This window comes from Hyperolius riggenbachi, chromosome 1, assembly GCF_040937935.1.
Source record: "Hyperolius riggenbachi isolate aHypRig1 chromosome 1, aHypRig1.pri, whole genome shotgun sequence".
Lineage (NCBI taxonomy): Eukaryota > Metazoa > Chordata > Amphibia > Anura > Hyperoliidae > Hyperolius > Hyperolius riggenbachi.
The window spans coordinates 519456894-519484409 of NC_090646.1; the positions used below are offsets into that span (position 1 = coordinate 519456894).

The 27516-nt window shown below is 44.3% G+C and overlaps 1 protein-coding gene across 4 annotated transcripts in view; it reads left to right on the forward strand.

Moving 5' to 3' along the window:
- The window catches only part of IFT81 (intraflagellar transport 81), a 191389-nt gene that overhangs the window by 162344 nt on the left and 1529 nt on the right, over window positions 1–27516 (forward strand). The window contains exons 18-19 of one of the 4 annotated variants that reach the window (XM_068245244.1): window positions 10673–10718; window positions 21442–21537. In XM_068245244.1, the coding sequence (XP_068101345.1) occupies window positions 10673–10718; window positions 21442–21537 (142 nt within the window). Of the gene's footprint in view, window positions 1–10672; window positions 10719–12019; window positions 13253–21441; window positions 21538–27516 lie in introns of those variants that run through there. The other 3 variants (XM_068245265.1, XM_068245255.1, XM_068245251.1) reach the window with 3 other exon arrangements.

Sequence of the window (27516 nt, forward strand, 5' to 3'; positions counted from 1 at the left end):
TTAAAATTAACAGTTTACCTCCCACACTTTCCCAAAAATACCCCCCAAAAAATGTAATTATAAAAAAAAATTACAATTAAAAAACAAACAAAATGAAAAAAAGGTTACCTAACGGTCTGAACAAGAGGATATATTACTATTATTTTTTTTAATTATAAGCTTGTAAATAGTGATGGATGCAAAACTGAAAAAATGCACCATTATTTCCAAATAAAATATTGACGCCATACATTGTGATAGGGACATAATTTAAATGGTGTAATAACCGGGACAAATGGGCAAATAAAATATGTGGGTTTTAACTATGTTAGCGTGTATTATTTTAAAGCTATAATGGCCAAAAAACTGAAAAATATTTTTTTTTCTATTTTTTCTTAATATTCATGTTAAAATGCATTTAGAAAAAAATAATTCTTAGTAAAATGTACCACAAAAAGAAAGCCTAATTGGTGGCGGAAAAAACAAGATATAGATCAATTAATTGTGATAAGTAGCGATAAAGTTATTGGCGAATGAATGAGAGGCAAAAATTGCCGGAGCAGTGCTTTTCAGCGCAGGTAGATTTGGGCGCAGCCGGCGCCACCATAGACTAGAATAGGAATCACTTGTATAGTGGCGCTCAGTGAGTAACTTTGGCGTCTCTGAAGACGGAGCCAAGGTTGCTTATAAAACACAATCATTCGGCCTCCAGCAATAGCTGGAAGCCGAATTATATCATTCCCCCACTATCCATGGCGGCCTGGAGGGGGAATAGTAATTACCACGGCCAAGACTTGTGCAGAAGCAGGATCAGCCATATACCGGTTGTGTCCTGCGCGGAAGTCTCCCGGCGCCGATTTCATATGTATGCGAAAATTGTTCGGCTGCATAAGGTGAAAAACTACTGAAGGCTAAAGTGGTTAAATGGAAATTTGTCACGTTGCTGCCGGTTTTGTTTAGAAAGTCAATGTCCAGATTTTGCCCACGCTACCATAACTTGGGAGATATTGGGTCATAATAATTGAACTATAAATATAGGCTTCTGGAAGCCGGGTGAGGAGATATAGGTGAGCTCTTTGTGAATAGGGAGGTATAGGGGAGGGGGCAGGAATTACAGAGATGGTAAAAATTTGCTCTGTTACATGAGAGATGAGTTATGAATTACTGACAAGGAGCACAAAAGAGCTGAAATACAGTGTTGAAGTTAAGCGCTGTAATAACAGCGCAGGAGATTTGGCCGCAGTCGGCACCACCATAGACCGTAATAGGAATTACGGCTATATCGGCGCACAGTCAGTAACTTGCTGAAGTTACTTTTAAAACACTGTAATTCGGCTGCCAGCAATAGAGCACTATGTGTAGTGAAGGATGCATGAAGAGGAGGTAGACATTACAGGGAAGGGGGCAAGAAGTGGCTCTACAGTATGCTAGGTTTTGGGAAGGGGGGGGGGGGAGTTATGCGAAGATAGAAGGTTGATAGTATGGCAACATACAGGGAGTGCAGAATTATTAGGCAAGTGGTATTTTTGAGGAATAATTTTATTATTAATCAACAACCATGTTCTCAATGAACCCAAAATACTCATTAATATCAAAGCTGAATATTTTTTAAAGTAGTTTTTAGTTTGTTTTTAGTTTTAGCTATTTGAGGGGGATATCTGTGTGTGCATAATTATTAGGCAACTTAACAAAAAAACAAATATATACCCATTTCAATTATTTATTTTTACCATTGAAACCAATATAACATCTCAACATTCACAAATGTACATTTCTGACATTCAAATCAGTGACCAATATAGCCAACTTTCTTTGCAAGGACACTCAAAAGCCTGCCATCCATGGATTCTGTCAGTGTTTTGATCTGTTCACCATCAACATTGCATGCAGCAGCAACCACAGCCTCCCAGACACTGTTCAGAGAGGTGTACTGTTTTCCCTCCTTGTAAATCTCACATTTTATGATGGACCACAGGTTATCAATAGGGTTAAGATCTGGTGAACAAGGAGGCCATGTCATTAGGGTTTCTTCTTTTATACCCTTTCTTGCCAGCCACGCTGTGGAGTACTTGGATGCGTGTGATGGAGCATTGTCCTGCATGAAAATCATGTTTTTCTTGAAGGATGCAGACTTCTTCCTGTACCACTGCTTGAAGAGGGTCTCTTCCAGAAACTGGCAGTAGGACTAAGAGTTGAGCTTGACTCCATCCTCAACCCGAAAAGGCCCCACAAGCTCATCTTTGATGATACCAGCCCAAACCAGTACTCCACCTCCACCTTGCTGGTGTCTGAGTCGGACTGGAGCTCTCTGCCCTTTACCAATCCAGCCACGGGCCCATCCTTTAGGCCCATCAAGACTCACTCTCATTTCATCAGTCAATAAAACCTTAGAAAAATCAGTCTTGAGATATTTCTTGGCCCAGTCTTGACGTTTCAGCTTGTGTGTCTTGTTCAGTGGTGGTCGTCTTTCAGCCTTTCTTACCTTGGCCATGTCTCTGAGTATTGCACACCTTGTGCTTTTTGGGCACTCCAGTGATGTTGCAGCTCTGAAATATGGCCAAACTGGTGGCAAGTGGCATCTTGGCAGCTGCACGCTTGACTTTTCTCAGTTCATGGGCAGTTATTTTGCACCTTGGTTTTTCCACATGCTTCTTGCGACCCTGTTGACTATTTTGAATGAAACGCTTGATTGTTCGATGATCACGCTTCAGAAGCTTTGCAATTTTAAGAGTGCTGCATCCCTTTGCAAGATATCTCACTATTTTTGACTTTTCTGAGCCTGTCAAGTCCTTCTTTTGACCCATTTTGCCAAAGGAACGGAAGTTGCCTAATAATTATGCACACCTGATATAGGGTGTTGATGTCATAAGACCACACCCCTTCTCATTACAGAGATGCACATCACCTAGTATGCTTAATTGGTAGTAGGCTTTCGAGCCTATACAGCTTGGAGTAAGACAACATGCATAAAGAGTATGATGTGGTCAAAATACTCATTTGCCTAATAATTCTGCACTCCCTGTACAAGTGAGACATACTGAATTGTTGTTTGTGGACTTACTGATTCTAAGAATATTATTTGGGAAAGGTGCTGCCAAAATTTGTTGTTGGCAGAACAACCGTACTAAATTTATTTGGTGAAAATTCTAAACTTTTTTTTGTGGGCCATGCTGTCCAATTTTGTTATTTGGGGATAGAAATTTGGTGTTGGAAGCACTCCTCGCTTAAATATCTTATATCCTGTGCAGTGACCACTCCACTGGTCCTATGGTGAAATCAGCTCTACTAGCAACTGACTAGCATCAAGGATGTGAATCTCAGTACAATTTTCAATGTATTTTCTTGTAGACATATGTCAGCTTTATCAATAATTCTCCATAGTCTGTAGCAACATTGTATTTATAGCAGTATAGTAATTATAGCCAGTGCAGTGCTTTTCAGCTCTGCTAGACTTGGGCGCAGCCAGCGCCACCATACACTGTAATGGGAATCAGTCTATAGCGGCACTCAGTTAGTAACGACGGCGCCGTCAGAAGACGGAGCCGAAGTTGCTTAAAAAACACAATAATTCGGCCTCCAGCAATCCCTGGAAGCCAAAATATATCATTCCCCCACTATCCATGGCGGCCTGGAGGGGGAATAGTAATTAACACAGCTCGGACTTGTGCAGAAGCAGGATCAGCCATATGACAGCTGTATCCTGCGCCCAAGTCTACCGGCGCCGTTTTCATATGTATGCATTATAGCAGTGAGGGTAAGTAGTCATAGCAGCATATTGGAGAACTCAATCCTGTGAATCAACCTGCATTCATAATGCGACAGCCACTGCAGTCTCATATTTCAGGCAATTACTTTGCCCGTTTTCGAATGCACCTCAAAACCTGCCTCTTGAAACTACCATAGTTCACCCATCTACCTCTCTGGCATAACCAATGCACTAGCAATGAATTACATTTAGCTAAAGGTGCCTCTCTTACCTACTGCACACTGTGTTCCCTCAACTCTTCTGATACAATCCCAATGAAGCAGAGTCCTCTTCCCCTCTTTTGCCATGTTTTTGTATTTAACATACAGCCTTTGATCGAAATGAAAAGAGAGAAAAGGTCTCCCCATATGAACAGCACCACTCCAGGGTATATTTCAAAAATATAACAAGTTTATTGGTATCAAAAACACACAACAGCTGTATGGACACATACAATTAAAAACATTTAAAACCATCCACACTCCTTTGGGGTCATAGGTATAATAATTACATATATATTATCAGTATCACCCGGCAGGACCTTAGTAGACACACACTTGTTATCAATCTGATACAGTGTGTGTTGAACCCGGGTTCAGTATTAGGTGCTAGGCAAAAAACTCAGTGTAATAAGGTGCACAACAAAAGAAAACACATCAGTACATACAATGGACATCTATATAAATGATGCTGGTAGTGGCTGGTGGGGTACAGAAGGACATATATATACTTCACCCAGGTAGGACAAACCAGGATTCCCAAGTAGAGTGTAAAGGGGTCTCGTCCTTGATGAAGCAGGGTTACGTCCTGCGGAACTGGTGGTCTTGTCCGCCCTTAAACCTTGAGACGCTCACACTCTACTTGGAAATCCTGGTACTGATGTGTTTTTTTTTGTTGTGTTTGCACCTTATTACACTGAGTTTAACCACTTAACCCCCCCCGCGCGCGCGCGGTACGAATTTCTCCGTCCCTATTTTCCCCCCTAAAAAACCAGGGACGGAGAAATCCGTACCTTCCGTGCTACCGCCGCTGTCCGCGCTCCCGCCGCTCGTGGGCGCCGCCGCCCGCTTGCCCGGAGATCAATGAACGGGAAAATCCATTTCAGTTCGTTGATCTAAGCCCCCGCAATGATCTGCTGCTTCTATTAGAAACAGCGCGATCATTGTGACTCTCCCAGCCTCGTACTGCTTCCTGTAAGCGTCCTTCCGGACGCTTACAAGTCGCATGTTTGTCACACTTGAGCAAATGTTACTGCTCATCAAAAACTGTTAACTATTAGTCAAAGATAACATAATTGAACACAAAATGCAGTTTTAAATGATGGTTTTTATTATTTAGTGAGAAAAAAAACTCCAAATCTACATGGCCCTGTGTGAAAAAGTGATTGCCCCCCCTTGTTAAAAAAATAACTGTGGTTTATCACACCTGAGTTCAATTTCTGTAGTCACCCCCAGGCCTGATTACTGCCACACCTGTTTCAATCAAGAAATCACTTAAATAGGAGCTATCTGACACTTATTACACTGAGTTTTTTGCCTAGCACTTTATACTGAACCCGGGTTCAACACACACTGTATCAGCTTGATAACAAGTGTGTGTCTACTAAGGTCCTGCCGGGTGATACTGATAATATATATTTAACCACTTTCCCCCCGCCCGTACGAATTTCTCCGTCCCTTTTTCCATCCTTTAACCCCCAGGGACGGAGAAATCCGTACTTTCCGCGTTCCCGCCGCTGTCCGCGCTCCCGCTCGTAAACACGCCGGCCGCCCGCTCGCCCGGAGATCAATAACCGGGAAAATCCATTCCCGTTTGTTGATCTAAGCCCCACAATGATCCGCTGCTCTCCGATAAGCAACGTGATCATTGTGAAAAGTAAACACTTACCCAGCCTCCAAGTACTTCCTCCAAGCTTCCGGAAGGACGCTTGGAGGTCGCATTAAAACAAAAAGTTACTGTGGCCATCTTGTGGCCAAATAGTAAAACTACACCCTACACATTTTTCACATACAAATAAATTACTTTTACACAAAAAATTAACTCATTACCTCCCACACTCCCATTTTTTTTTGTAATTAAAAAAAAATAAAAAAATGTACAATAAAAAAAAATACATACCCTACTTACCTTAGGGACTGAACTTTTTAAATATTTATGTCAGGATGGTACAACACTGTTACTTTATAAACTATGGGCTTCTAATTAGGGATGGACGCAAAACTGAAAAAAATGCACCTTTATTTCCAAATAAAATGTTGGCGCCAAACATTGTGATAGGGACATAATTTAAACGGTTTTATAACCGGGACAAAAGGGCAAATACATTTCATGCAGAAAAAGTGGGATCAGCGCATCACCAGGCCGCCTCTGAATGGCCCCAGCTCAGAGATGCGCTGAGCCCCCCCAGAGACTACAAACGCACCTTGAACCCAAACAGAGGCTCTGCATATACACCAAAGAAAAACTAACAAGTGGGAGCAGCTGACCAAAATTAAATCAAACATAGCAAAGAAATGAACAGCGCTACTTAAAAACAGATGAATGCTTACCTGCAAAAAAGTGCAGACCCCACTCATGGGATACAAATACACAATGAGCACACATACAACCTGTCTACCACTTGGAGGATGTTAGTTTCCACTAACAGCTTGCATGCAATTTGTTAGGTACTCGTCCCTCCCACTGTCGAAGAAGTCTTTCCTCCATGGGAGGGGACCTAACACTAACTAAATCCTACCTATGCATATGCGTAGCCTGGGCGCGCTACCAGTAAAATTAAGAATTGCGCAGAAAAAGTGGGATCAGCGCATCACCAGGCCGCCTCTGAATGGCCCCAGCTCAGAGATGCGCTTAGCCCCCCCAGAGACTACAAACGCACCTTGAACCCAAACAGAGGCACTGCATATATACCAAAGAAAAACTAACAAGTGGGAGCAGCTGACCAGAATTAAATCAAACATAGCAAAGAAATGAACAGCGCTACTTAAAAACAGATGAATGCTTACCTGCAAAAAAGTGCAGACCCCACTCATGGGATACAAATACACAATGAGCACACATACAACCTGTCTACCACTTGGAGGATGTTAGTTTCCACTAACAGCTTGCATGCAATTTGTTAGGTACTCGTGTATTTGTATCCCATGAGTGGGGTCTGCACTTTTTTGCAGAAGTCTTTCCTCCCATGGAGGAAAGACTTCTTCGACAGTGGGAGGGACGAGTACCTAACAAATTGCATGCAAGCTGTTAGTGGAAACTAACATCCTCCAAGTGGTAGACAGGTTGTATGTGTGCTCATTGTGTATTTGTATCCCATGAGTGGGGTCTGCACTTTTTTGCAGGTAAGCATTCATCTGTTTTTAAGTAGCGCTGTTCATTTCTTTGCTATGTTTGATTTAATTCTGGTCAGCTGCTCCCACTTGTTAGTTTTTCTTTGGTGTATATGCAGAGCCTCTGTTTGGGTTCAAGGTGCGTTTGTAGTCTCTGGGGGGGCTCAGCGCATCTCTGAGCTGGGGCCATTCAGAGGCGGCCTGGTGATGCGCTGATCCCACTTTTTCTGCGCAATTCTTAATTTTACTGGTAGCGCGCCCAGGCTACGCATATGCATAGGTAGGATTTAGTTAGTGTTAGGTCCCCTCCCATGGAGGAAAGACTTCTTCGACAGTGGGAGGGACGAGTACCTAACAAATTGCATGCAAGCTGTTAGTGGAAACTAACATCCTCCAAGTGGTAGACAGGTTGTGCTCATTGTGTATTTGTATCCCATGAGTGGGGTCTGCACTTTTTTGCAGGTAAGCATTCATCTGTTTTTAAGTAGCGCTGTTCATTTCTTTGCTAAATACATTTCATGGGTTTTAATTACAGTAGCATGCATTAATTAAAAACTATAATGGCCGAAAACTGAAAAATAATTATTTTTTTTCACACATTTTTCCTATTTTCCCATTAAAACACATTTAGAATAAAATAATTCTTGGCATAATGTCCCACCTAAAGAAAGCCTAATTAGTGGTGGAAAAAACAAGAAATAGATTGTTTAATTGTGATAAGTAATGATAAAGTTATAGACGAATGAATGGAAGGAGCGCTGAAAGGTGAAAATTGCTCTGGTGGTCAGGGGGTAAACCCGTTCAGTGGTGAAGTGGTTAATTATTATACCTATGACCCCAAAGGAGTGTGGATGTTTTTAATTGTGTGTCCATACAGCTGTTGTGTGTTTTTGATACCAATAAACTTGTTATATTTTTGAATATACCCTGGAGTGGTGCTGTTCATATGGGGAGACATTTTCTCTCTTTTCATTTTGAATCTATATTCTATCTGCCCATAGCACATTCCTAGTAGTTGAGTGTGACACATATGTGTATTTCTATATACAGCCTTTGATCGTTTAATGTACAGCTCAGGTCAGTATGTTGGGGTTACAAATAAAGGGTGATGATAATGATGCTACTAAGATTCTGGATCATATCCTTTGACTTTTTACATATTCTTCTGTGTTACCTACCAACTAACATATTTGAAACACTCCAGTCCATATTCTCTGCTGTGCAACTTATCCACTTTTTTCACACTCTTCAAATGCCATCCCTTCACTAGCTGCCACTGCCAGTTACTGAGAGGATCCACTTGAAATCTCTAGCTTACAGTTATCTATCATCTTCCCATCAATACATTCCTTTAGTAATTTCCAAATACTATCCTAACTACAGTCTCAGTTCGGAATATAACCTTTGGACTTTTCCCTCCACCACTGACTAAGCTCTGGCTCATCCTCCAATTTGCTGGCCAATGAGCACCTTTCAACTGCAATTTAATGCAGCCAAATTGCAACTTTTGTAACCACAGGGTATGACGGTGGTACAGCTATACAGCAACAAAAATAAGCCTCATGTCACATAAGCTGCAGCCGGTATCAAGTGTGCATCCCTGAGATGTATGGAAGAGGCCTAAGGGGGAGGGGGGGGGGCATGTCATTACGGTACTGGGAAGTTTGGCGCAGGGAGAGCCAAATTACGTCACTCCCAGCTGCCGCTTAACTCCAGACGGAGCTGAGGTTACATTTAAAACACTGTACATCATTCCTCACTATCCACGTGGACCTAGAGGGGGAATAGTATTTAACATGGCCAGGACTTGTGCAGCAGCAGTATCAGCCATATACCGCCTTCAATGAGTCCTCGTCCACCCCCAACCACCTCTCTGTGGGAGTCCCCCAAGGTTCAGTCCTTGGCCCCCTACTGTTCACCCTATACACATCCTCCATTGGCAAGGTTATCTCCTCCATGGGTTTTAACTATCATCTGTATGCAGATGACACCCAGATCTACCTCCACACCGCTGACATATCCACCACTACCATGGACAAGGTCTCTTCCTGCCTATCAGCCATCTCCTCCTGGATGTCCGCTAGGTTCCTGAAACTAAATCTAGACAAAACGGAATTTATGATCTTCCCACCTCGGCCATCCACGAACCTCCCAGATGTGCATTTCACTGTTAACCACACTACCATTCGCCCTACCTCTCAAGCCCACTGTCTGGGTGTCACCTTGGACTCCGCACTCTCCTTCACTTCCCACATCCAAAACCTCACAAAGTCCTGCAACTTCCACCTTCGTAACATCTGTAAGATTCGCCCTTTCCTGACCTCTGCCACCACCAAACTCCTCATCCATGCACTCATAATTTCCCGCCTTGACTACTGCAATGCCCTGCTGTCTGGTCTCCCTATGACCCGTACAGCCCCACTGCAGTCCATCATGAATGCGGCAGCCAGAATTATCCACTGCTCCCATCGCTCCACCACGGCAGATCCCCTCCTAGAATCCCTCCACTGGCTTCCTATCCAGTCCAGAATCAGATTCGAGATACTGTGTCTGACCTACAAATCTGTCCACAAAACCTGTCCAACCTACATTTCCGATCTTACTCAGAGGTACACACCTAGCTGCTCACTCCGCTCTTCCAATGAACTTCGCCTAACCGCCCCCCGCATCACCCAGTCCCATGCACGTCTCCAGGACTTCTCAAGAGCTGCTCCAACACTATGGAACTCCCCACCTCCACCCATTAGGACAGCCCCCTCCTTCAACATCTTCAAGAAAGCCCTCAAAACTCACATTTTCACTCTGGCCTACTACCCCTCACAAGTGCTCTAAACCCACAGCTGAACTCTGGTCCCCTACCGTTCGTGTCCTTACCTCTCCCTCTAGATTGTAAGCCTTTGGGCAGGGTCTTCCTCCTTTTGTGTCCTACCTGATCATGCACCTCCATTACTGTGAACCCATGCTATGCATCTGAGTGAACCTAACTTGCCTAATCTCCATGCTCCATCCAGTGACTGACTAAGCATTACCTTGTACTCATACTGTGCTGTGTGATCTGGTTTTCTTGTATTCCTGTATTGTCATATTGCTGTATATCACCCCTAAATATTGTCTGTAACCTAAATTAATGTCCAGTGCTGCGTAATATGTTGGCGCTTTATAAATACAATAAATAATAAAATAAAATACCGCCTGTATCTTGCGCCCAAGTCTCCCGGCGGCCACTTATCTTGTACGCGAGGCCACTCTGTCATGCATCACACATCATTTCTCTTCTACCTTCATAGCGTTTGTACAGCGCTCGGCCCCTGAACAATCACCTAAAGGAATTTAATCCTGATCCCTGGGTGACAACAGTTGTGTGCATGCATGCAATTTTAAACAGAGGAACTCACTACTAACTGAAATATAGTTTGCTCACTGCTTACTTTTTGTTTCCTGCCCCTTTCCTCTAGTTTGCTAACCTGTAAGGGCTGTACATTCTCCCAGTTGGTTTCTTGCTACCAATTTATTTATTTTTTAGGGATAATTGTCTATATTATTTATTGTTACACTTATGTTTTTGGGTATGAAGTAGATCTGCAGTTTTTCATTTCAGTCTTTTTTCTGTCATTTTTAGGGATCAATATTCAAAGAACATCCAAGAGCAAGAAAACCTAGGGAAGGTGAGAATTACTAATTTGTTCTTTTTTAGAAATGTCTTGTGTACTAACCATCAACATTATTTGAATACAGAACATGACGATAATAACCGTGTTTGTGTAATTGTGATTAATGATGCTGAAACGCTGCTTGGTGAGCAATGAAAATATCTCATCTCGGTTGAATTTGACGTCTTCCTCGGATCTGTTTCTTCAAAAGGACAAGAATGGCCAGAGAAGAAGAACGTAGTCAGAATAGAAAGAATTCTGGCTGAAATAGCATGTAATATGATCAGTGCACTGTGAGGAGTGCAGGATGTTTACATTACTTTGTGTATGAAGATTTCACATGCATAGTAGTGGCTTTCTAAAGGATCTTGCTGGATGAAAAAGACGGGCAATAATTTGCGTTGAATTGTTAGTGAGGAGACCATCTTTGAGTTCTTATTTCCCGAGAATGTGCCCTGTTAACTTTCCAACCAGCTTTTTGTGCTTTCAATAATTGCTGTGGAAGACTGAGACAGCTATCAAACATTTCCTTATACAGTAAAACCATAGAGGTCTAGCATTTCCCTGTCGCTCTCGTCTTTTTCAGCAATGGCTGGAGCAGATGCTTGCTGATTGACAGAGCTATTTATGTAGCCACAGACACACAATTACAAAAAGGAAAATTGCGGCTGACTTATTTTAAAACTGACCATATCGTCGTGTCCTCTCATAGTCAGGAGGAACTCGGCTTCATAGAAAACGTTCAGCTCTGTTTTGTTTTTTGCTCTATTTTATTCACTTCTATTTTTATAAGCACATTATCAGACTTCTTTTCTCTGTACTTTCTAATGTTTCCAAAAGATCTACATCAGAGGTTATTGCATTCGTTTGTTTAAATTTGTTTTTATTTTTATTCAGAATACAATGACAATAATTAGCCTTGCCATGTATAGTTAAGTGTAGCAGGATAAAACTGCAAACATTCACTGTGTAGAATAGAGGCTTATCACATTCCACCATGCCCACACAGGAAGCCTCCTCTCTCTCTTAAAGAGAATCTGTATTGTTAAAATCGCACAAAAGTAAACATACCAGTGCGTTAGGGAACATCTCCTATTACCCTCTGTCACAATTTCGCCACTCCTCGCCGCATTAAAAGTGGTTAAAAACAGTTTTAAAAAGTTTGTTTATAAACAAACAAAATGGCCACCAAAACAGGAAGTAGGTTGCTGTACAGTATGTCAACACATAGAAAATACATTCATACACAAGCAGGCTGTATACACTCTTCCTTTTGAATCTCAAGAGATAATTTGTGTGTTTCTTTCCCCCTGCAGCTATCTTCCACTGAAGTGTCAGGCTGTTTCTTCCTGCAGAGTGCAGACAGCTCTGCCTGTATGTAATTCCTCAGTATGTGAAAGCCCAGCCAGTTCAGAGGAGGATTTATCCAGCTTGTAAAAGATAAGAGAGAAGAGAGAAGCTGCCCTGATCTAAATAATACACAGGCAGTGTGCAGAGAGGGGCCTGGAGGGGGGAGATGCATCACAGAACCACAACACTGAAGAACTTGGCAGCCTTCCAGACACAGGCTGACAAGTCTGACAAGAGAGAGATAAGTTGATTTATTACAGAGATGGTGATAGTAGAACGTGCTGCAGTAAGCCAGAACACATTAGAATAGCTTTTGGAACTTGTAGGATGATAAAAAACAGGATGCAATTTTTGTTACGGAGTCTCTTTAAGGCAGTGGTGGTCAGCAGGCTACATGCAGGAGGCTTTAAAGAGGAACTCCAGTGAAAATAATGTAATAAAAAAGTGCTTCATTTTTACAATAATTATGTGTGAATGATTTAGTCAGTGTTTTCCCATTGTAAAATCTTTCCTCTCCCTGATTTACATTCTGACATTTACCACATGGTAAAACAGACAAATGATAAGCGCTCAAGGATGCACCTGAATTGTAAGCCATCAGCGGCAATGCAGAGCCCCCTACGGCTGAATACATGCCTCTAATGCAAAACAGATGCAAAATTATGTGCTAAATTCTAATCTAAAAATTTGGGAGAGAATTTAAAACAGTGAAGGCAGCTAGCCACTAGTATACTTACATTCAATTTTGCACAGTGGGAGACATGGCAGCGCTTTCAAACAAACCTCATACCTGAATGGTTTAACTGCAATGGTGAGCAGAGCTCCAGAAACTGGACTATATTACACACCCAGCATACACTGCAGGCAAAGAGAGGGAGGGGGAATTAGTGATTAAGCTGCACCAGTGGGCAGAGCTCCAGAAACTGGACTATATTACACACCCTGCATCACTATAGACCAAGGGGGGGTGTTAGCTTCAGTCATAATTAGTGCACAAATTATGACCTAATAGAGTGTAATTAGAGTACTGCTTCACACTAACAGACCAAACTCACTGTGTAACACACCGCAAACAGCTGTTTGTGTAGTGACGGCCGTGCTGGACTGGTGCGCACCATGGCGAGAGTGCAGGCTATGGCGGTTTTCAAGCCCATATGGTCGCCGGGCTGAGGTAGCTCAATGACAGAACAACAGTGACTGTCCAGCTGATCGAATTTGGTCTGTCCACAATGAAGCAATGACCTTATTATCTTGGGTGTGCCCCCCCCCCCCCAGACACACATAGCCAGCAGTCATTGCTTCATTGTGATACACAAGCCCCTTCACCGCGGTGAGGTAACGATCACGAAGGGGAATTGACACATGTACATGCCTTTTGTTTTGTTGTTGCAGCTGTTAAAAATTCAGGAATCCGCCTGGAGTCCTGGACCCTGTTGGTGGTGGCGGAGAAGGCAGTCAAGTGGCCTGCAGGCAGAGATGCTGTGTGGGGAGTGACTTAGTCTTGGGGCAGGAAGTCACACGGCGTGCAGGCAGAGATGCTGTGTGTGGGGACTGACTTAGTCTTCGGGTGGGCAGTAGCCCTCAGGGATCCATGCCTCATTCATTGTGATAAAGGTGAGGTACTGGGCACTTTTTTTGACTTGGGCGACTTCTCTTCTCAATGACAATGCCTCCAGCTGCGCTGAAGGTCCTTTCTGAAAGGACTCTTGAGGCAGGGCAAGACAGAAGTTGGATGGCAAATTGTGACAGCTCTGGCCACAGGTTAAGCCTGTGCACCCAGTAGTCCAAGGGTTCATCGCTGCTCACAGTGTCTACATCCACACTTAAGGCCAGGTAGTCGGCTACCTGCCGGTCGAGGCGTTGGTGGAGGGTGGATCAGGAATGGCTAAGGCGAGGCGTTGGACTAAAGAATGTCCGCATGTCCGACATCACCATGAGATCGCTGGAGCGTCCTGTCCTTGCCTGCGTGGACATGGGAGAAATATTACTGGCAGTGGTACCTTTATTCCGTTGTGCTGTGACATCACCCTTAAACGCACTGTAAAGCATAGTTGCCAGCTTGTTCTGCAGGTGCTGCATCCTTTCTGCCTTCTGGTGATTTGGAAACATCTCCGCCACTTTGTGCCTATACAGAGGGTCTAGTAGCGTGGCCACCCAGTACAGCTCATTCCCCTTGAGTTTTTTTTATACGGAGGTCCCTCAACAGGCTGGACAACATGAAAGATGCCATCTGCACAAAATTGGATGCAGACGTACTATCCATCTCCTCTTCCTCAGTGACGTCAGCTAAGTTCTCCTCCCCCCAGCCACGAACAATACCACGGGAAAGTTGAGCAGCACAAGCCCCCTGCGACACCTGCTGCGGTTGTTCTTCTGCCGCCGCTTCCTCCTCCTTCTCCAAAAAACACCTTCCTCATCATCTGACTCCTCTTCCCCACACGACTCTTCCTCCTCCTCCTCCCAACTCTGTGCTGCCACAGGTGTTGAGGAATCATCTGGTTCTGCTGAGAATTGATCCCACAACTCTTCCTCCTGTTCCTGTTCTTTTTCACACTCCTCCACAGCTTGATCCACCACTCTACGCACGGCACGCTCCAGGAAGAAAGCATATGGGATCAAGTCGCTGATGGCGCCTTCACTGCGACTCACCAGGTTTGCCACCTCCTCAAACGGCCGCATGAGCCTTCAGGCATTTCACATGAGTGTCCAGTACTTCGGCAAGAACATCCCCATCTCCCCAGAGCGTGTCCTTTGGCTGTAGTTATAGAGATACTGTTTGATGGCTTTCTCCTGTTGTAGCAGGCGGTTGAACATCAGGAGCGTTGAATTCCAGCAAGTCGGGCTATCGCAAATCAAGCGTCTCACCGGCAATTTGTTTCTCCGCTGAATATTGGCAAAGTGTGCCATGGCTGTGTAAGACCGCCTGAAATGCCCACACACCTTCCTGGACTGCTTCAGGACGTCCTGTAAGCCTGGGTACTTAGACACAAATCTCTGAATTATTAGATTCAGCACATGTGCTATGCAGGGTACATGTGCCAACTTTCCCAAATTCAAAGCTGAAATGAGATTGCTGCCGTTGTCGCACACCACGATTTCCAGTTGGTGCGGGGTCAGCCACTAATCCACCTGTTTGTTCAGAGCAGCCAGGAAAGCTGCTCCAGTGTGACTTTCCGCTTTGAGACAAGACATGTCTAAGATGGCGTGACACCGTCGTACCTGGCATGCAGCATAGGACCTGGGGAGCTGGGGCTGTGTAGCTGGAGAGGAGATCGCAGCACCAGTACAGTTGAACTGCTACTCAGCCGAGGAGGAGGAGGATGACGACAGCGAAGAGGATGTAGCAGGAGGAGAGGAGGTGGCAGCAGGCCTGCCTGAAAGCCGTGGAGGTGTCACAAGTAGGTCCACTGCACAGCCACGTACTCCCTGCTTGCCAGCGGTCACCAGGTTGGCCCAATGGGCTATGTAAGTAATGTACCTGCCCTGACCGTGCTTGGCAGACCAGGCATCTGTGGTCAGATGGACCCTTGACCCAACGCTGTCTGCCAAAGATTACACCACTTGCCTTTCAACATCATGGTATAGTTTGGGTATCGCCTTTTTTGAGAAATAATTGTGGCCTGGTATCTTCCACTGCGGTGTTCCAATGGCCAGAAATTTACGGAAGGCCTCAGAGTCCGCCAACTGGTATGGTAACAGCTGGCGAGCTAACAGTTCCACCAAGCCAGCTGTCAGACGCCGGGCAAGTGGGTGACTGGCAGACATTGGCTTCTTTCACTCAAAGATTTCCCTCACGGACACCTGGCTGCTGCTGTGTGCAGAGGAGCAGGAAACGCTCAAGGTGAGAGGCGGAGTGGAGGAGGGTGGCTGTGATTGTGAAGGTGCAAGGGAGAAAGCGACTGAAGATGATGCACCTGAAGGAGGAAGAGGAGAAGGAGGGTGGTTTTTCTTTTGTGTGCTGCTTTTCCTCTGGTGCTCTTCCCATTGCAGTTTGTGCCTTTTCTCCATGTGCCTTCATAAGGCAGTTGTCCCTACGTGGCTGTTGGCCTTTCCACGGCTCAATTTTTGGCAGCAGAAAGAACAGATGGCATTGCTCTGATCTAAGGCAGACACACAAAAAAATGTCCAAATCGCTGAACCCCTTGGGGTGATGGCACTATGGTGGCATCAGCAGCTGACGTTGAAGGGTATGTTGGCTGGCTGTCCATGGGTGGCGATACATGGTGCCGGACACTGCCACCAGCTGTTTCTGAAGACGAGCTCCCCCTGCTTCTTTCAGCAACTCGTCTCCTCCTCCTCCTCTCTGACTTTCCCTCTGAACTGTCCCCTTTCTCATATTGTCTCTTAGGATCATAATCATCATAATCATCCTCCCCATCTTCGCTTGCCTCAGACACCTCATAAACTGCACCAACAGCAGGTACTTCATCATCCTCCTCCTCACACGTTATGTCCATAGTGTCGCCTAACTCAGACATATGAGGTGGTGTAACTTGCTTAGCGCCTTCATCTTGTTGTAACAATAATGTCTGTGAATCAGTTAATTCCCCATCAAATAACTCCTGCGAAGTGTCAAATGCAGCGGATGTGGTGCTTGTAGTAGTGCTGGTGGCTGCGGAAGATTAGGTGTTCTGTGTTAAATAGTCAACCAGATCCTGACAATGTTGGGAGTTGGTGGGACGTGCCTTCTTCTGAGCACTATACTTTGGGCCAGGGCTGCACAAAATCACATCAGACAACCTCGAACAGACCTGTGGCCTGCCTCTGGCTCTGCATCTGCCTGTTGTTTTGTCCATATCGGGGGGGGGGGGGGCTGTCACACAGGTGCAGTTAACAGGTATGCACGGACTGGTATATTACACAGCGTGCGGTCACACAGGTACTGTGAACAATTATGCAATGACTAGTATTACAAATTTGCAGCTGTCACACACACAGGTACAGATAACAGGTGCAGTGACTGGTATATAACCCTGCTTGCGGTCACGTAGATAGGTGCTCTGAACAGATAGGTATGCAGTGATCGGTATTACAAATGTGCAGCTGTCACACACAGGTACCGTCAACAGGTGCAGTGACACTGCGTGCGCTCAAGTAGGTAGGTAGGTAGGTGCACTGAACAGATGGGTATGCAGTGATTGGTATTACAAATGTGCAGCTGTCACACACACAGGTACCATCAACAGGTGCACTGACACTGCATACGCTCGCGTAGGTAGGTGCACTGAACAGATGGGTATGCAGTGATTGGTATTACAAATGTGCAGCTGTCACACACACACAGGTACCGTCAACAGGTGCAGTGACTGGTATATAACACTGCTTGCGGTCACGTAGGTAGGTAGGTGCACTGAACAGGTGGGTATGCAGTGATTGGTATTACAAATGTGCAGCTGTCACACACACAGGTAGCCACTGAATGTGCTGGGCCTGGTTGTGGCACAGTAGGCATTACTAAGGGGCCAAGGTCCCACCAGCAGCTGTGACTGACTGACAGGGCTGTATATGCAACACAAGTGTCTGTGACACACACACACACAAAAAAATAGATCACAAGAACAACATTAGCTCTCAAAAGAGCTGTTGAGGATGACGAGTGCTTTTTAGCACTAAGATCAGTTAGAAAGAGCAACCTAACAAGCCTAACACAAGAGCCTAACTAAGCTTTCCCTATTTCAGCAGGTTCTCTCCCTTCTCTAATTACTGCAGCCACACGAGTGAGTGAAATGGCTGACGCTGCCTGCGTTATATAAGACGGGGGGGGGGGGGGCTCCAGGAGGGAGTGTAGCCTGATTGGCTACCCTGTGCCTGCTGACTGTGATGTAGAGGGTCAAAGTTGACCCTAATGATGTAGTATAGGGGGTGAGTCAAACTCGCATATAGTTCGTGGTTCACCGCGAATGCGAACCACCGAAGTTGGCATGAATAAATTTGCGTGCGAACCGTTCAGGCCATCTCTAGTCTTGGGACAAAACTTTTCCTAGTACAGTGCAGGCACTCTGTGACAGAGCTTTTTTTCTATATGTCAAATCTCGTTAATCTGCCCGTGTCAAATAAATCCACTGCTTCGTTAGTAGTCCTTTTACCATACACTTATTACAGTACGGACTTGGAGAGCTGTTAGCTTCTCAGAGAGTTCAGTCCCTGCCTCTTTCAGTCCTCTGCTATTAAAGCTGACCTGGACTCAGAATTTCCTCTGCTCTAAAAGATACTCAACTGCATAATAACCTTTACAGAGAAAATGTCTTTGTTACAGTTGATACAAATCCTAATATAAATCTCCAGTGTTTCTCCTTCCTGCTTTCATGGAAGCAGACGCATTGTTACCATTGTGTGCTTTCAAATGAGCTTATCTGCTTATCTGCCGTGGCAGTACGGTGGCACAGGAGAGAGATCAAATTACAACTGTGATTACACACAGGTGAGGGGGAAGTAGGCTAAATGCTCTAAACACATACAGGGTGCATTTCTCTCTGTTTTCCTTTTGTCCTGTGCAAGAGTTCAGGTCCACTTTTATGTATCTACTTCAGATCATGTGACCACTGTTTTAAGATAGGATTTTATCTGTTGTAGCTCTCCCTGACACAGAGCAAACCACTGTGCCCAGAATTAAGCTATCTGATGGCACATTTAGATCTGTGTTTGAAGATGGGCTTTGATGGAATCCTGTGCTGAAAGAAATGCAGTAGATAAGATCATAAAACATATATTTTCAGGTCTGAGATCAGGATTAGCTTCAATGATAGACTAATAAGGGAACATGGAAGAGCCCTTTAACTCGCCCACAGATTTCCCTCCAAGAGCCTTTATGAGATTTAATCATTTACGACATTTTTTCATCATGACAAATAACATCATTCTGCTGCTGTTACAATCCTGATAAATGTGTTTTCTGTTGATTTGCAACGTTCCTGTGACAGATAAATTGTTAAATATGTGCAGCATGCTGGTACATTAAACTGTGGTCACAAAGATTCACGACTAAATATAAAAAGCACATCTATATACATCACTCTGAAAACATATTGGTGAGGAAGGTTTTATGTCATGCAGAATGGAGCATATCCACTGTGTGTGCGACCTAAGACAAATCATATAAAATGAATACAGTGTGCAGGAGTCTATTTTTCTATCTCTATTTATAGTAGCTGGGTCTTTATCATAACTCTCCAGTGCTCCAGCAGGCAGTACTTGGTGTACTCTGTAGATAAAGTCTGTTTCCCATGCCCTCTGTTGGTTAAAACCGCTTTTTTTTCTATTTCCAAAGCCATATGATTGCTTGTCCCTCCAGCTCAGTGCGCGGACTGTGAGAAACAGGCATTGTGAAGGCTTTTTGGGTAGAGGCACAGGGGAGTGACGTCAGCAGAGGTTCCTACAATGATTCATCAACTGTAATGTGAGATTACTTGCTTGCAATTTGTATAAATAATGGAAAGTCACTCTCCATGGAGATGTTGTGCACACAAACCACCTTTTTCATCAGCCCAATTATAAGTCGCACCTGTCTTCCTGACTGGGGTGTAATCCTGTGAGTGGAAGGCAGGTCCCTGCAGCATCTGAATTGAAATCTTGTCTGCTAAGTTTAAATAAACCTGTCATGTCCTGCTATCTTCCAGCACTGACATCACAGAAACTGTTACAGTGTCCTCGCAAATACCTTTGTTATTAACAACTTTACAATGCTACTTGTCAACTCCACCGCTCAGTGTTAAATTGTTACAGAGCCATGGACCCCAGATCAAATTTTATACTGCCCCCTCAGCACTGCATTTATGATTGCACGATACAGACCAACAAATCTGTTTTTTCTGGGACAGCCACAGTATTTTAGAGGTGTAAGCAGAGGAAAGGGAATGGTATGTTACTTATTACCACTATTGAAATCACATATAGAGGTGATCATTACCACTACAGCACCAGTATAGAGCTAACGTAGGAACTGAAGGAGGGCCCGGTGTTGGCCCCTGGACTGTGGGCCCCTCAAGTCCAGACACCCTGGTGTGGTTGCAACCTCTGCATTCCCTGTCCTATGCCATTGACCATGAGCTGTATTCAGATAGGGGAGGCTGATTTTACACTTGGAGTGTGCAATGCGGTGCGTGCATTGAACCACAGAAATTAGGCTTCATATGACCCTGCAACAGGGTCATATTCTTTGGCGCACCCCCTGACTAGTGACATTATCCCTGCAGGACAGGAAGTACATCACTGGGATACCCGTCGGTCCAAGCATGCACACCTCTCCCGTCGTTCACACTTACTGCGTCACCCATTGACTTGCATCACTGCATAAGCCGTTCGGTAGGCACGGATCATGCGATAACTCGCTGCAGACTTTGCATCAGAATTGCAGTGATTTTGATACTTCTGGCGCACTGTTCACATTGCGCTAGCTGTTCAAGTCTCCATAGACTTGCATGGCCCTTGTGCTGAGGAAGCATACCACGGTGCAATGCAGTCTGCAAGTGTGCAAAAGGCCTCAAATTCAGCTTCTCTTTATGGCATATAAGAGTTCATGGCCCTTGATCTGTAGTAGTTATAAATCCTCTGGAACTCTGAACTTTTGCACCTCTTTATAACTCGGACTCCTTTTATCACTTATAGACCTAAAGGGTACTTTACTGCCAAGGACCCCACGTGTGTTATGTGCAATATTGTACTGATTGGATGACCAAGAATCTACTTCTGTACTTGCTCAGGATGGCTTAAAGCCTATTCCCAGAACTAATATTTCAGCTTTGGATAATGTAGTAAGGCATTACAACCTTTTTGGATTTTCATCGCTGTCCTGTCCTTATTTGTGAGCAGTTCTAACACTTTTTATGCAGACAGGACATTGAGAAACTACATTTTTGGTAGAGTGGGGAAAACTTAGAAATCCTGACATTTCAACTTTCCTATTAAAGGCACAGCCAAGAACAGTAAGTTTGGGATAAACTCCTCCTAGCAAAAACTCCCCCCCCCCCCCCCCCCCCGACCAATAAAAAAGTTTTGAGCCCCTTTTCACAAAACTGAAGTGAAATGTTCTTTGAACTGGGCTGTGACCTTGTGCTGACTTACTCTTTGCTTGTTTGGCCCTTTCTATCCTCTTGATTTGCATTGCTATTTTTAGTGGCCAGCTCTGCCAGGAGATTATTCAGAGAGCAAAGTTTATCACTTTTTTCATCCCCCTTCTGAAATGGTTATGTGTGGAACAATCTCTTTAGCCATAGTGAGATCTAATGAGAACTTTGGAGATCCTTGTTTTTAGTAAAGACCGCCGGCATCAGAATCCGCTAACAGCTCTATTTTGGGTTAGCAATGGAGTCAGAGTGTTAGGAAATAGAAATTTATGTAAAATATGTTCCAATTCTATTTCTCTCTGTGCTTTGTTTCTATTTCTGTGAAGGTATGTGTCCTCAGCATGGATTTTGAACTCCTCAGTGGCTTTCACAAAGCACAAGCCTTATGGTCTGTTTCAGCCTTTTTTTCTAACAAGGAGCTGGTAGGAAGCTAAAAATGTACTGTATATGAATTTTGATGCTAGGAAGATTAATGATTATTTACTTCTGGCTTTACTTACTTCCTTTTGTACAGCATTACAATTCTAGAAATTAAAGCATAACTTCACTGTCCAAAGGAAAGAAAAGTGATCTTAATTAAATCATCTCTATATACAGGGGTTGGAAAAAATAATGGAAACACTTAACATCTTGGCATCATAATCTTTGAACATGTTTTAAGTAATCAAAACTTGACATTGTAACGATTGGTGTCAGCACACAGAGAGAATCTGATTATTGATGATCTGCAGAATCATCAACAATACAGATGTATACCTGATCATGGATGATCTGCAGAATCACCAATAATATAAGTATGACTAACCTCTGGACACCTAATAGAGTGTAAGTGTTTGGTGCAACTGTAGGCTATCTCCCGTGGGGCGGGAGACACAGATAACTACGGCCAGAGACCACCTGAGGAGCAGGTGGCCCTTGGCTGTGCAGGAACTATCTCCTAAGAGAGGAGATAGAGATAATCTGGCAGCCAGTGATTCCCTGGTAAACTGGGGATCAAACTGTACTGCAGCCAGAGGACTCCTATGGGATAGAGGCCCCTGGCTGTACTGCAGAAAGGACTCTCTGAGGAGCAGGAGGTCCTTGCAGCTAACTGACACTTGGTGGAATAGTGTCACGGGTAGTACAGACAGACTGAACACTCAAGGGATGAGTGACAGTCAGAAGGGTCGGGCAGGCCAGGTCGGCAACACACGAGCAGATAAGGTACAAAGACAGAAGGCTGATTCGGTAATCAGGTACAGGCAAGGTTGGCAACTGGTAGGCAGTTAGGCAGAGGTACCGAATCAGATAGCAAGAGAGAGGTCGACAGAGCAAATGGTCATAACAGATATAATGCACAATCCTAGTCTGAGGTGTGAGGTCCTTGGTCTCGACACCCGGGAACTAGTCTAAAAAATAACACAGTATCCTAAGCTTGGTGTGAGGTCCTTGGTCTCAACACCCTGAACTGGTCTAAGGTATAAGACAGCAATGACACAGTAATCCTAAGCTTGGGTGTGAGGTCCTTGGTCTCAACACCCTGGAACTGGTCTAAGATATAACACAGCAATGACACAGTAATCCTAAACTTGGGTGTGAGGTCCTTGGTCTCAACACCCTGGAACTGGTCTAAAGTATAACACAGTGTATAACAATAGCGTAATCTGGCTAAGTGTGAATTCCCAGGTCCACCTGGTTCTAACACACTGTAGGATCTGACTAAGGTCTGAGTGCTCACACGTAAGTATTCGCAACGGCAGACAACCAGCAACTGACAAGCAATATCCATATATACTACAGCGCTCCGCAGCGCCGCCCCCAGCCACTCAGCCAATCAGGAGTTCCGCTGGGATCAGCTGATTGTCCTGATCAGCTGATACCTCCCCTGCTGGCACAAAGGTCCTGTTTTCTAGCGCGCACGCGCGCAGCCCTCCATCCGTGTGCACCAGAAGGCCCAGGAAAACCAGACACACGCTGCTGTGCGGAAACCGCCGGTCAGAACGCGGAGACAGCCGCCGCGCCGCCAGACCACGCGGCGGCATCTCCGCTATTCATTACAGACATATGTTAATTTTTTGGGGTTTATTATTTTTGTTATTTGATATGTTTAATTAAAATTGTTTTTTACAGATATTTAAACCAAAGTTAGTTATCATTTATAGAAATGGCAGATCTCTCAGACTTTCAAAGAGGCCAAATTGTTGGTGCTTATATGGCAGGTGCTACTGTAACATAAACTGCCCAAATGCTTGGCATTTGAAGAGGTACTGTCTCAAAAGTAATGACTGCCTTTGAAAGAGAAGGAAAAACGTCCTCAGCAAAGCACAGTTGTGGACGAAAGTCGAAGTTGTCTGAGAGAGACCGTCGAACTCTAAATCGAATTGTTAGAAAAACTCGCAATACCACGGCTCCTAAAATCACTGCAGAGCTGAATGAACACCTTTCTTACCCAGTTTCCACAAAAACTTTTCGTCCGGAGCTGCACAAATCTGGATTCCTCGGAAGAACTGCAATTCGAAAACCTCTGCTCTCAAAGACAAATGTTTCAAAGTGTTTAGAGTGGTGTAGAAACCACCAGAATTGGTCCCTCGAGCAGTGGAAAAATGTGATTTTCTCTGATGAATCATCGTTAACCTTATTTCCGACCTCCATACGAGTGTAAGTTTGGAGACAGCCTAAAGAAGCATTTCATCCAGACTGCCTTCTCACAACCGTAAAACATGGCGGGGGTTCTGTGATGATCTAGGGTGCTATTTCTTGGAAATCCGCCGGGCCAATGAATTCCCTTCATGGAAGAATTAACAGCCGAGGCTATTTAGGAATTTTGGGCAACCAAGTTCATCCTATGGTTCAAGAACTGTTTCCGGAGGGGAATGCCATCTTTCAAGATGATAATGCCACTGTAATGATCGCTGCTGCAGCAGGTGTTGCTGGAAGTAGTAGTGCTGCAGCTCAGGCAGTTCTGATGTCTTTCCATGCAAGCTGCATAGCTTTGTCTGTCTTTCCCTGCTGTCAGCTTGTGACTGATTATCATTCACCTGTGTGGGAATCTGCATGTCTGCTCCCATTGGATGACCTCAGTATAAAGATCTGCTTCCTGCAGGGTTTCCTTGGGTTTTCATAGCTTCAGCGTAAGCCTGCCTTGCTGTCGCTTTAGCCCCCGATCGTGTTTCTTGTTATAAAGATACTTTGCTGGTCTTTGCATCATATATTGGTTCATTGCCAATATATATGCATACCAGCACGTTTATTGTTTTCCTTGTATTTGTGTTACGTTGATACATCAGTGTCGCTGATGTATACGTACACGAACTGTTTATATCCTGTGTGCAGTTAGTCAGCTTTCCAGCACGTTTTGGTAGGTTGCGCGTACCGTGACCACCCGTGCTGGGGTAGTTGCCCTGCTCCTGGTTCTGTTTGTGGATTGCGTTCATCTCTGCGAAGAGATAACGAATCCTTCTGAATCCTGTTCTGTTACTGTTTGTGGATTGCGTTCATCTCTGCGAAGAGATAACGAATCCTTCTGAGTCCTGTTCTGTTGCCGTTTGTGGATTGCGTTCATCTCTGCGAAGAGATAGCGAATCCTTCTGAGTCCTGTTCCCTGTGTTACTCCATTCCTAGTCAGCGTTCCTGCTTATGTCATATATCGGTTCATTGCCGATATATACATATGTTAGTCAGACGTTACAAATAGTTTCATTGATAGCTGTAATTGTAATACGCTAGGAAAACATACTTATTGTATATTTATCTGTGTTACGTTCATCTATCTTAATCCTGCTCTTTTCTGACTATCCTGTCCTGTCTTTGTGAGGCACGCCATCGCCGCATCGCATTGGCTGCCTCATTTCCAGTCTGTCTGGTTTTGGACGCTTGCTGTCGCTAAGTAGCCGCTAGCTAGCAAGCGTTCATTCTGTCTACCTGTCCTGATCTCCTCAGTTCTGGTTTGTGCGCTCAGCGCTACTTTGCGCTGAGACGTTATAACGAAAGCATTGTTTGTGGCTGTCAGATCTGCACCGGCTCTGTGCGCCACAATCTCCTATTGGAGTCAGTCCTCCCCTCCACTATACTAGGGATAGCCTGTTTCCTGGTGCTAGTGTGTGTACCTCCTCCACGCCAGCTCATGCGTTGCATGCTGACTGTGGAGAATACACCACCAAGCCTAACAGCCACAATCCATACAGCTAGAATTGTTAAAGAATGGCACGAGGAACATTCTAATGAAGTTGAGCATCTCATCTGGCCACCACAATCCCCAGACCTCAACATTATTGAGCATTTATGGTCCTTATTAGAGATTCAAGTAAGAAGTCTATTTCCGACGCCATTGTCTCTGAAAGAACTGGAGGGTGTTTTAACTGAAGAATGAGCTAAAATTCCTTTGGAAACAATTCACAATTTGTATGAATCAATACCTTGGAGAATTGAGGCTGTTATATGGACCTACACCATATTAAAATATATTTTGTTGATTTTCAAGGGGTTTCCATTATTTTGTCCAACCCCTGTAGTTCAGGTGTTTTAACATTTTGTAATTACTCTGGCTTTTACATCGGTCACCACTCAGTAGCTCTACTTTTTTCATTAGATAAGCTGTCTTGCTTAGCTTTCAGAGCCTTCACCTGATATAGGAATGATCACTCCAAATCTGGTATACTCAGAATACCGGCAGCTTTGTATGTGGGATGCAAAGTTTTGCTTCCTGTATTATGAAGACTCGGGGACCAAATAAACAAACAAAAAGAGATTGAAAATATCTGGGTATGTTTTACAACAAGCCTTTTGCCATTGCCATAGTTCTCTGCAGGTTTCCTAAACAGCAGCTGAAGATGAACGTTCTATTTATTGACAATCAATTACAGAATATCTTGTATACTTATTTACGTAAAATCAATAAACCGTAAACAAGCAGGGCATTTAAAAGCTCCTGACGTTGTTAAATACTATCAAAGCACCCAATGCATAAGAGTCCTGGATTAGAGAATAACAAGCAATGCCAAACTTTGGGTTCCACTAAAGATAGATACTGAGGTCATATTACCTTTGCATACCCATACTAAATCTTTAGTAGACCAAAGCACCCACCATCAAGCTTGCTTACTCTAGCAAAAATGTTTAACCTTCCTGGCGGTAACCCCGGAGGTTTTCTCAGGCCCTGCTGGGCCGATTTGTTTAATTTTTTTTTTGCTGAATGCAGCTAGCACTCTGCTAGCTGCATCAGCACACACCAATCGCCGCCGGCCCGCGCTCGATCGCCACTATACGCTCCGCCGCGCCGCCCCCCCAGACCCCGTGCGCTGCCTGGCCAATTAGTGCCAGGCAGCGCTGAGGGGTGGATCGGGACTCCCAGAGACGTCATCCCGCCCCGTCACCATGGCGACGTGGGAAGCCCTCCAGGAAATCCCGTTCTTTGAACGGGATTTCCTGATCGGAGGTCGCCGAAGGCGATCGAAGCGGGCGGGGGGATGCCGCTGAGCAGCAGCTATCATGTAGCGAGCCTTCGGCTCACTACATGATTTAAAAAAAAAAAAACTGCTGCGCTGCCTCCTGGCGGAAAACATTAAACCGCCAGGAGGGTTAATAGCTCATCTTCGGGAGGCAGCGCAAGCCCATTGTCTACACTTGCACTAAACCCCAGCTTTTTACCTGGTGTTGACTGAAACTAGTTCAAGTAAAATAAGGTGGACCCTAATATACGGTAATACTTTCTCAGATTATTCAACAGCAGTAAAAATTACCTGTCTTTGGCAATGTGTTTGGAGAATACCAATTTAGTCATTTTTATTAGAAAACTGAATAAACTTTCTAGTCTAGTCAGGGGAGGTCTTACGGTGTACAAAGCAATATTTATAACAGAGGATAAACTATCAGAGCTATATCAGAGTTTGAATCAGACTAGCAATAAGAAACAAACAAACAAACAAAGCTACTGTTATAATTCACCTTTTGCTCCGGCACCAGCAAACTCATCAGCAGGAGATAGACTTTCTTAGGCGTCTTCAAAGTTTGATGGAGTTTATTAAGTACACAGATATACAGATATTCATCTCTACATGTCGGTACATCTTAGCGAAGCAATCGTTCTTTAAGTCCATTTGCGTTACAAGCTTTTGACTAACCTTCCTCCTGAATGTTAGTCAGGTTATCTTCTTTCTATACTAAGTTACATCATCTAGACTACCTATGTACAGCATACATCATATCAGAACATAAATGGATTATATAAAGGTTTAAGCCAGCAGCTACAGGTAGCAAGACAGAAAGTGCTACTCCATACTCCGGCTGTGGGTTTTATATGACTCAGAAAGAGTTAAATGTGACCTCATCTGAGCCATCTATGATTGGTTCAGATCCCTTGTGATGTCAGGACACACGCCTACTCGATTAATATTCTATAAGATATTTTGCCCTAGATACCAAGA